Raw genomic sequence first — 12036 nt, 5'->3', positions numbered from 1 at the left:
AAGCTTACCTGCAAAAATATAAAAATAAACTACAAGGCATTTTTACAACATCAGATCAGCTAAATAAAGATTGAAAGAAGCATTATGCCTTTAGCTATCAACATGTATTGTATCTAGACTATATTCTATGAAAGTTTTAGCACTTTTAATGCACTTTCTTTTGAGCATCTGGGAGACTGCAACAGGGCATAGTTCTTTAAAAAATACATTAGCCAATGTGCGACAATGAGACAATGTCATGAAAAAGCAATGTCGTTCAGATATGGATAGAAAGTTACAGGAAATAAATTTTTGACACATTTCACCAACAACACTAGTAAAAAGATGTAACAAACTACACACCACTGTACAACACTATCCTTCGGACGTGTCAGACCACCTCGATTTAATTTATCAACATATGAACCAAATATTTTATAATAGAAGTATGTGTCTTCTGCAATAACACATCCATTCTTTAACTCAACATACCCAGCAATATAAACCATTGCAATTAAAACCTCTTCTGAAACTTTTCCTTTCAGCTCACTTTCTACAAGATCACGATTACAAGCGGCACAAGCATGACCTTCGACAACATCAAACTTTAAATCTAATTGCAGTGAGAGCTTCGAGTGTTGAATTCTTACCTTTTCCAAAACTGACTGCTGAGCAGTAATGAAATAGTTACCTCCAGACCCTTGCCGAAGCTTACTGAAGCACTTTTCTAATGGGTCAGTTGTAAACCAGCCAAAGATTACAAAATCATTTCCACATGAAAGTAAATACTTTGCTAGATCTACAAAACCACATGGCATATATGACACAAGAAGTTTATATGGACACAACAATCCCAGTAGACTTATAATTTAAATTGCAGTTTGGTACGCAACACCTTAAAGGCATTTTTTAAAACGGAGGAATTAGCTTTCATCCAAATTAATCAGATTAGTAAATCTAAATAATATCAAACCATGCATGTTAACTACTTTGTACTGACATGCAGATCATGAATTCTCAAGATGTATGTTATTGCAAAAATCAAAACATCTCGAGAAATAAATCAAAGCATAACAAATAAAGATCCCCCATCATGCATGTATTAAATAAAGATGCTACAAAACTAAACGGTTGTTGAAACTGGGCAGTCAATCTATTAAAAATTGTTGTAGGCCTACTACCAGTATAGCCTATTGAAAGTTAATATTTAAGTTAGTTAAGATTTGTTAGTCATCTATACAGTAAGTAATCCACACAAATTAATAACATTACATTCTACAAAGATTAGCTTTGGTACTGGTTAGCTTTGGTACACCTCCCTCGTGGTTAGCTTTGGTACACCTCCCTCGCCATTCACTTCGACGGCCATCCCAGTGTACCCCCACCCCTGCCTCTATGCTGGCGATTTTAATTGCCAGCACGTCGACTGGGGATACCGCATCACCAGCCCTTCTGGTGCATGTCTGGCTAACTGGGCATCAAATAACAACTATGCCCCACTGTACAACCCCAAAGATGAAGCCAGCTTTACATCCGGGCGATGGGGCACTGGAACAAGCCCAGACATGGCCTGGCATGCTCTACTTTGTTTTGATAAAATAACAACTACGCCCTTACAGATCCAAATGAATGTGAGGAAGGTACTGACACTTGTCACGAGATGGCGCAGTGTATCAACGAGCCAGGACAGTACAGCTGCAAATGCAATGAAGGATACACCGGTGACGGCCACACATGCAAAGGTGAAACCAATTCTAGCAAGACCTTGATCATATTTTTTTGGTTATGCTTGGTTGAACTTATTGTTAAAACAATTCTAACATAAGTGGATTTTATATACATTTGGTAAGGCACATGTTAACGCAGACGCTATTTTGCACCCAATTGGTGTAAAATAAATTATTATCAGTATTATCACGAAAAGGTATTACCTTAAGAAATAAATTGTCTTCACTGGTAAGTAAAAACGTAACTTACACTTATGAGTGATTTGAGCAACTGTTGACAATAAAGTCTACCACAGCGACAACGTAAGGCTACATTTGTTGAAAAAGAATCAGATTCTATTAAAGTATAATTAAATCTATAAAAGTGCTATGTGTGGTATAATAACGTATTAGTAATGACTAATATTAATCGCAATGCAGATATTGACGAATGTGCTACTGGATTATACTGCACTGGTTTATTCATGGGCTGTGAGAATACTGAAGGAAGTTATGTATGCTATTGTATGCAGTCCCTAAAACTGGTAAATGGGCAATGCATTGGTAAGTATACAATATGCATGGAAAAATAGAAGAGCAAATAATAAATCTGTTTTATGCCACAACCCGCCTGACAACTTTGTCTCGCATCCCAGACGCAACCAAGTGCACATTATGATTTGCGTGGTAATGTAATTGTTTCAAGCGCAATAGGCTAGACGGTGAAAAAGTTACTAAGCAAAAATATTTTTATTTGCAATATGTCTACCTGTGCATTATGTACTGTACAACTTACCATTAATTAGATCTACATGTTTTTTAGTAATAATATCGATCTATAGCACGGCATCATCACATACAAGCCGTATGCTCACTTTTGTTGCACTTTTAATTTAATTTTTTTTGTGCCTAATATTTTGTGATTTATTTTCAATTGTTGTATTTATCTTAGTTTTCAATTAATACTTAACAAAAACACATATTATTTAAATTTATTTGAATTTTTAAAATGCGATTTTTAAACAATCTTTTAGAACCCGTGGAACAAACTCCATGATCCCGTTTTCCCACATCGTTATCGGAATAATCACAGAAGGATTGTTGTATAACATTATCGCATTGTTGTATAACAAAGCATTGCTGTACAGTATAATGCATTTCTCTAACATCAATTGTTGATTCTGCTTGATTGCATGGTATTTATTTCAAATCATCAATAAAAAGACTACACCATAATTATGAATTAATTATTGCTGCTTAACATAATATCTACAATAGCTAAACACGGAATAAAATTGTTCACCGGGCATTTGATAAATAAAGTGACCTGCGTTCTTCTGGTGAGTATAGGTTGCTAGGTAACCTCCTGATGTTTACGATGATGCCTAGTTTTTATTACCGACGTTTCGTCAGCCAGCACGACTGACTTTATCAAGGGGTCTAAATTAGGTAAACACAACCAAGTACTGCAACAAATGGCACAACACCAAATCATACTGACAAAATGAATAAAGTAGCAAGAATCAGAGTGAACAAAACGCAGTAAGATTACCGCTTAGTTGAATGATGACGCAGTGATGCCTAAAAACAGTAGGCTATTATCCGCCAGCGTAAAATTATCTATCTTTTTAAGGCAACGTCAACAATAGGCAAAACTTATAGGCAAACATCGTTGAAACGTCAACAGACGTTGAAACGTCAAGAAACGTTGAAAAATGGTGGAAAAATGTTGAAAAATGGTCAACAACCATTTATTATAAGCAGAGAAGACTTTTTTCTCTCTACATTGAGAAATTCCAAGTCTGACTACTTAGATTGCTGGAAGATGGAGACTTCCGTTTCTTCGACTTGTTGTTTTTCTTTAGTCATTGCAAACAAACTGTATTTATTCAGAAATGTCTGCAAATAAGCAGGCACTAACCGATCAATGCAATAAACAAAGAAAAACGAAACACATGATCATACACTGCTTCAAAGCGTGACGAAACTTACCAGAAATTACCATCAGGCATTGGAGCGTGCAAAGCAATGTTGCAGAACGAGTTTTCGAATATTAAATTCTCATCAGTGCAACTACATTTATGAACACAATAACAACGGTTAAATTTAAACTCAATACAATACATTACAAAGATTATAAGGACATATTCTCAGCGTTCAATTGAATATTAATAAATCCATAGACATCAGAAAATCACTTCCAGCATGCAATTCCAGACCGACATTACACGCTTAAGGTTTTTTTTGTTGACAGACTTAATGTTCAAAGCAAAAAACAGCCATCACAATGAACATCTACCGAAGTATAACTAATTTACAGTACTTAGATAAGCAATGAAAATTAATAGACGGTATTGTTATTAGTATTAATTCAATATGATTTCAGTGATTATAATACAATGTAATATAGTAGGCTGAAATAAAATCTTTAAACAACATTTATTTCAGAAAATTGTAATACGTGCTATCCATTATGTAATATTATTTCACCGGAAATATAAAAATAAACATTTGGTGGCAAGAAGCTTCTAACCAAATGCCAACGACGACAAATGCGACGTTGGCCCAGCATTCGCTCAACGTTGTGTCAACAACCAATATGTTTACAATACATATTTGGAGAAAAAAATCTATTATGTGGTTTATATCACTAAACTATAACATGTTTTACACTTTTTTATTAATTGTTTGTTCAGCTAAAGAAATAATGTTAGTTGGCAAATAGTTGTTTTGCGACGAAATGCCGACCGCGACGTTCGCGACCGTTCTGCAACGATCAGCCGACATTCTTTGCTGTGAGGGAAGTCAGCAGCAAAACTATTCATTTAGTCAAGTGAAGTATTTTATTAATAATGTGAGTGTCAAAGAAAAACAAAGAATTTATTCTATTTAGGGAAAAGGTATTTTTGCAAAAAAAACATGGCAAATTACAATGTATGCTGTGCTTGCAGCTTACGTCCATTCCGAAGGAGTTCAATTTAAAAGACTTTGCACCGAAAATGTGTTCCATGTTGGATTGTAGCCTACATAGGCTATATACAATTGCAAAAGCAATTTTCTCACTTATGAAGCGACTGAAAACCGAAAAGCTGACACACAATGGATGATGAAATCCTAGATGCTTATACTTACGTTGGTCGACTAGAATACAGAATTTAGCAGAGAATGAAATCATAACTAAAAGCAAGAACCATAAACTTAGTTTGTGACTTAAAAATCACCATTTTTGAGTCACAGACAAGCTGAAAATCATTTTTTCATGCGTCCGTAAAATTTTCTTCAAACCTTAATGCGGCCCTTCATGATCCCAATCTTGGACCACTATATTGTAGTTCAGGGATGGCGAACCTTTTTTAGTGCATGGGTCACAAAAGAGACCTTAATCCTTGAAAAAGCAAAAGTGGGTCATACATTTAATTACATGTTAATGCGAAACTTGCTGCTGCATCTTCTCTGCAAGTCTTATTTTCCTTGGTTGGTAATCCGTACAGTAGTTTTTAGCTTCACACATGCAGCACTCATATCTGAGCTGAAACGATTCCGTGTGCTTGATTGTATAGAATTCATGTGCGAAAATAAAGTTTCGCACGAATATGAAGAACCAAACAACATTAACAGAGCTACCGCAAATCTATTCATAGTTTCAAACGAATTTGGCTGGGAGTTCCACTTTGTAAGAATTATATTTTCAGCATGGTTTTCAACAGCAGGAAAGTCACAACCATCCATATCCGCTTTCATTTCAATTTTTTGTAGGAGATGATTTAAGTCTACAAATTTTGTTTTCCAAACTGTGCTTTCTTGAAAAGTCTATCATTTTCATTTCCAAGTTGTAAAGACGAAGCCATTCGAAGTTTGATAATTCAAGATTTTCAAATTGAATTGCATGCGGGAAAAGAATGAACTGCAATGTAGTATCTAGTCTTCGGAACTGGGTAAACCCTTCCGACATTACATTTTTGGCCTCTTTCGTCAGTAAAACATACTTGTTGAGTGCAGTTTGCTTTTGTTCATAAGTTTAATTGGTGCTGGTAAAGTGCTTCAACAACTAAGGAAAATATTTCAGCTGACCTTGTTCAAGGTCTACAGAAAAAATAGAGAGTTTCTTCTCAAATGCTTTAATATGCCCAAACATGGATAATACAATATTTCCACAGCCTTGCAATTTAGTATTTAACTTATTGTAATGCATTGTGAAATCAGCGAAAAAATGTAAATCATTCAACCACGTACTTTCGCTTAACTCTGGACATTTTTGATTTTTTTCAGCTAAAAAAGTTGTAGGCTACTTCTTCCAACAATTCAACAAATCGCTGTAAAAAATTACCACAACTTAAGTTGTGTCAGACTGCTATATGGCAATTCCGTACGGTACTAGATTAAAATAGGGTGGGGCCTTATTACAAATATTTAGTGAAACATTTATTCGTTGCTGAAATATTTGTTTAAATTTCATTATTTAAAAAAAGACAACTGGGTCACTGAAAATCTGTGATGGGTCACTTCGTGACCCGTGGGTCAGTGGTTCGCCATCCCTGTTGTAGTTGATTATTACAGATGCTTTTTGCATCAGAGTGTTACGTAGTACATCAAGTAGGCTGAACAAAGTGATTTCCTTGTGGCGCCAATGAGAGTCACGATGTGGGGATGGGGATAGTACCATTACCATGTTATTGGATTGTCAGTGGTTACAAGAGTAGGTACTCACTGCTTTCCTACAATCCCTCCTCTGTCTGCCTCAACCATACTTGCAATTGTTTCCTGTTGTTTTTTGATTTATTGAGTTAATGAGTTTGGATATAAACCTGATTTTATATAAACTTATAATGGCTTTAACAAGGATAACTTAAATCCGTGATACATATGGGCATCCCTCTAGCTTGCTATTTAAACTGCTTTAAGAAAGGGTTGATAAGAGCTGGTTAGTGATTTTAAAGCGGCACATACAAGAAAATAAGTTCAAATATTGCTGTTTCAGAGGTATTGCACAACTTATGCAGTCCCGCTGCCAGCATATGGCCGGCGTTTTGTCATTTTTGGATTAGTAAATTCCTTGAATATGACACACATTACAAAGCAAGCAGTTACGACAAAGTACGCGAGAAGCACGAAGCTTTTCCTCATTTCCATTACTGCAAGAAAAAATTCGTAGCCTGTTCACCATAAGCTACATTACAAATTTTTTTTTCCTTTCATGTTTTTAGATTAAGCTTAGTTGCATGGTATATCAACTTTTAGACATCAATGCAATTTATGATGATTTATTATGGAATGATAAAAAGAAAATCAGTGCGGTGCAGAAAATAGCCTAAAGAAAAAACATGAAATTTAAATGTTTTTAGTCAATAATATCTTGCATTAAAACAAAGTTTGTTACCAAAAACACTGTTTCCATCAACGTATCAATTATGCACTATGAGCACATAAAAATATGGAATGGAGTAATTAAGAAACGTTTCTCAACGTTTTCTTAACAAACATAGCAAAGATGTCAACAAACGTAATGTTAACGTCACCACAGTTTATTTGGATTGACAACAGTTAGTCGTAAAACAACTCAGGTCTATTGACATATCTTCACGGCATCTTTATGTCATATATACAATGAGATTAATGTTATATTAATTAATATGAGCTTATTATCATTCGATTTTGGTATATCAAATATAGTTATTACTTTCCAAAACTTTTACAGCCTGTTTCACTGTAAAAAGGGAGCATCAGAAGGTCCTTATACAAATAGAAAACTGTTCTATTTGAATATGGACCTTATCTCCTTTTAGTGTGAAACAGGCTGTAAAGGTTTTCATCATCATCATTATGGTCCTTCCTCGTATTGAGGGTTGGATACAATGCGCCATTGTTCTTGACCATGAGCTGTTCGTACTGCATTTTCATAACTTGATTTTGTCCATTTAGTGATGTTTGACGTCCAAATCATTCTTGGTCTGCCTTTGTTTCTTTTACCGTTTATCTTCCCTTCTGTTAATGATCTTTGTAACGAGTTTTGCTTTATTGTGTGTCCAAAATACTTTCATTTTCTTCTTTTGACTATTTGTAAGCGAATTTTGCTTGAATTAAATTTGGATAATACTTCATCTTTAGTGATCTTTTGTTTCCGTGAATTTTTAACATTTGCCTGTATGACCAGAGCTCGAAGGCATCCACCTGTGTTTCCATTTTTTTGACACAGTCCAAGTTTCAGAGTTGTATAAAAGGGTTGACCAGACATAGCATTTTAATATCCTTTGACGAATTGATAAATTTAAACTTTGATTGATTAAAATGTACCTTCTAAAGGTTTTAGAAGGTACAATAACAACTATATTATATGTAATTTGTTCTGCTTGACTTTTTACTGGGCATTGAACACTTTTTGTAGTATTAATAGTAATTGTTGTTTCAGTATATCAAGTACTTGTACAGATACTGTATTTCTAACAAAAAGTTGAAAGACAGAAAAATTACAGTAAACTTTACGATTTTCCAAATCTATACTGAACCAATACGCATGATGAATGATTTGAATTTCTTTGAATTAGACAAATCATCAATGTCTTGTATATACAAATATACCGCCAGGATTTATTGGTGATCAAAGCAAAGTCACGAATATCTGTCAAATGATTATTGGTTTCAATGATTGCATGAATTTATAGCAAAACATCCCAGCTCTTTTTCTGAGAAAAATGTTCATAGTTTGTTCACTTCACCTGAAAAAAAAAGTGGAAGTAAAGTGGCATCCGATTACTTCAAATTATTTTCATTTCTGGCCATCAAAGCAAAAACATTCATTTTTCATTACATTCAGGAGTCTAGAAATGGTGAAAAATACAAAATGCAAAAGTAAAAGCGATCTTCAGACAGAAATGATATACCAAATAAAAGTTGCGTTACGTTGATATGACAATTGTTTTTTGAAAATCAGATAAATTCAAACATTGTATTGATTAATTAACATTTCATAGCAAATAATAGAATAATTTATAATTCCTTATTAATATTAATTATTTATTTTGATTATCAACCTTGTGAGGATCCCCAATTAGGGTGAAACAGGCCGTAAACGCTGTTAGATGACTAATAACTAGGTTATATACAGTAAGATGATTAATTTCGCTCAGCTTGGCTTTTCTGTTTGGCATTGGGCACTTTTTGTAATATTGATAATATTTTTTGTTTAATTAAAAAATGCAGTTGGTTACTTTCTAATGGAAACAGAAAGAATGAGTTAAAAAGTATTTTATTTGATGCAGTAACTGGTATTTATTTCGTGTAAACCAATTACTGTAGTTGTAGTCCTGTAAAATAAAACTTTCACATATTTTCTTTGTGTCTTTTCGACTAATAGATAAAAATAAATTACCTTGTTTTATCCCATACACAGTTGTGTTGTATTATCCCAAGTTGTGTTCCCACCACAGGCACACTCGTAACTTCCAATAGTGTTTCTGCATATCATAAAAAATCCAGTACAGCTGTGTTGTCCACTTTCACATTCGTCGATATCTGCGTATTTTTGTAAGAAAGTAACATTTATTAGCGAACACTGTTTAGTTTATGTTTTGATAATAATTAAGACGATTTTTAAGTAAATGCAAATTAAATTTTCTTTACTGGATTCGCTTCAATCTTACACAGCTAAAACCCTTTACGCTCCACATGACAGATCATTTTTGATTAAAGTGGCTACCGATCAAAGTCATGTTATAAATATCCTGTTCAGAGTTGCCAGTTCCACGGTTTTCCCGCAGAATTGGACTAGTTTTATTTTGGAGTCATGGTAAAATTTTAACAGTCGCGGAAAGCTTTGACAGTTGCTTTTTTTTGGTTTCGTTCCATTTTCACCAAAATGTCTTCGATTTTTACTATATTTTGCGTATATTTGTCGTATTTTAGGCTACTTTTGAGCTTGTTTCATCACTTCTGAGAATTGGGCTACTTTTGGACTACTTTTCATTCGCAATTTGGCTGAAAATGTTAAAAACATCTGGCATCCTTGATCATTTTATATGACAGCCGCTACTGATGAAAGATAATTATTTAATATTGATAAAAAAATATAAGTCGCCTCCGAATTTAAACCGAACGAATGATGAAAAATAAAAAGTACATAACGCACGGTTTACAATTGAGTAAATATTGTAGCCCACAGTATGTGTCATCAAACGAACACTAACATTGGTGTTAGTTGCTTAGGCTAGTTTCATTGGTCAAATTTCTTTCTTATAACTTTTCTGTAGCCTACACAAAATTGCATGATTTAAGTTTTTGTCAACGATTATATTCGACTTTAAAGCTTTCATAATAAACTATTGTGGTGAAAAAAATTGTTGGAAAACGAAGGTAAGTTGGCTCGTCTTTATCAGCCATGCAAAATCATTATGACTGTGAAATATTTGTATCTTACTAGCAACATTGAACCAGTCAAAACTTTTCGAAAAAAGAGTTCGAGATAAAAAAAATCCTGTTTTAGCAACGTTTCCTGAACTCAATATGACAGCTCAGAGCCATCCATTTGAACTGAGCTTCTGTTTCTTCCTTGCTTGAAATAAAAAGTCTCATTTGACTCATTGCAAAGCGCTTAGCTATAAAAATGAGAATCACACGTTAGATCACCAGAAAACATGATAATATTTTGCGAAAACACGATGTTTCACTGACTGTAAGGTTCTGATATATTTCCAACCAATCATGCCAAAATGGCTGCTAAATAAACATAATGGTTTGCTGGCAGTTAGGCTTATATGCAAATGTTCTTCCAGGTTTGTTGGGAATCTTAGAAAAAAGTTAATGAAGTTAACTAAATATATAACTTAATAAAACGTTTCATAAATACAGCTGTATAACATAATGCTATACATAGGCTATATAACATATGAAGCTGTTTGCTGTAAACGTTGATAAGTCACATTTTGGCATTTCGAGAAAAAGACGTTTGAAGTGTTCAAATATATGCTAAAGAATGAAAACATTAAAATATTTTATTGAGGGTATGTGCGTTTGACTGAGATTTTGGATACATTTTAGGCCTGGTAAGTTTGAGTTGACTTTTTCTATATTTTCGAATAAAATGTGGACTTATCAACTTTTCCCTCTAATTTGTGAATTATCAACTTTTTGGGCGAAATTCCACATCTCAACTTTGTACCTAATAGTTTTTGTGCAAAAGTTGGTATGCACATTGTTCAAAACAATTTTCTTTGAACCATTTAAAATGTACAGAAAATGGTATGAGAAGGATTTTTAGCTATTTTATTTTTCCCAAAAAACGAAAGTGTCTGTTTAAGATCATAATATTTGCTGATGACGTGTGGTTGTACGTTTTTGTCACAGGTCATGGTACAGCATAATGAGTTCAATGTTATTATCAGGTGTGACACGAAGCAACTGCAATGATTTGAAAGGCATGTTTTGCCTATTTCCAACGTATCCTTCTAAAATGTAAATATCTAATTGCCTCGCGAGCTAAGATTAAAATTTTATTTGTTTTTTGGCAGTTTTCACAATTTGTTTTCACTTATAACGTATGTATGACTATATACGTATATAATATATGTCTATATTATATACGGAACGTAATTTAACAAATCACAACTTAGTGAAATTAGAATATAGGTCACGCCAATATAGATTTAAATAAGAAAGGGGGTAAAAAATTGTCAAATAAAGTAAACAATATCACACCAATTCAGAAGAATCCATTTATTAAAATATAGAGCTTTCGCCTCACATGTGTGGTTTCTTCAGTATAATCTTATTCAAATAGAATAATTCTATTTGATTCTATTATGATTCTATTTGAATAAAAGTTGAATAAAACCACTTTGACATTCATTGTTATCTACAAATTACTGTTTCAATCATGTTGCCATAGCCTGCACTGTGTATTTAATGCAGAAAAATAGAGAAAACATCGGCTGGTTTAGAAATTAACTGAAGCTTTCCATTTTTTAGACTATGTATAACAGTAGCCTTCTGTCATTAAACGAGCATTTTTATTAAATCGAACAATTAGCAACACTTTACCTTCTTCGCAGCATTCTCCAGACCATCCCGAATCACATTGACACTGAGTACCGTTTAACACTCCTTCATTGTGACAAATTCTGTTACAAGGTCTTTCTTCTTCAATATTATTTGGGCAAAGTGCTCCGTTACATTGGGGGGACACAACGATGGAGCGCGATCGTGTCTCGATGCCATTTGGTCCACAGCTTGATGAACAATTAGACCATTCCGTCCATTGAGTCATTTCGCAATCGACTAAATAAGATGTTTTTTTGTTATTATAATGTTAAATGTAGTGTTGTTGCTGGGTTATGTCTGTTTATGGTTTAAATATCTTACA

The 12036-nt window shown here is 33.8% G+C and overlaps 1 protein-coding gene across 1 annotated transcript; it reads left to right on the top strand.

The window, feature by feature from the left end:
* Positions 1-1602: 1602 nt before the first annotated feature.
* LOC145777640 (thrombomodulin-like) lies at positions 1603-2758 on the top strand. The gene is made up of 3 exons (XM_082589072.1): positions 1603-1721; positions 2127-2249; positions 2720-2758. The coding sequence occupies exons 1-3, from the start codon at positions 1640-1642 to the stop codon at positions 2740-2742; spliced, it is 228 nt and encodes a 75-aa protein (XP_082445198.1). The 5' UTR covers positions 1603-1639; the 3' UTR covers positions 2743-2758.
* Positions 2759-12036: the final 9278 nt, after the last annotated feature.

This window comes from Aplidium turbinatum, chromosome 9 (assembly GCF_918807975.1).
Source record: "Aplidium turbinatum chromosome 9, kaAplTurb1.1, whole genome shotgun sequence".
Classification (NCBI taxonomy): Eukaryota; Metazoa; Chordata; class Ascidiacea; order Aplousobranchia; family Polyclinidae; genus Aplidium; species Aplidium turbinatum.
This window is presented reverse-complemented; position numbering and strand designations above follow the sequence as displayed.

Bases quoted from the DNA above. Each gene is read 5' to 3' on its own strand.
- LOC145777640 (XM_082589072.1), top strand. From the start codon at position 1,640: ATGGCGCAGTGTATCAACGAGCCAGGACAGTACAGCTGCAAATGCAAT. The intron at 1,722-2,126 runs GTGAAACCAATT...ATCGCAATGCAG, and splicing joins TGACGGCCACACATGCAAAG to ATATTGACGAATGTGCTACT. The intron at 2,250-2,719 runs GTAAGTATACAA...ACAATCTTTTAG, and splicing joins GGTAAATGGGCAATGCATTG to AACCCGTGGAACAAACTCCA.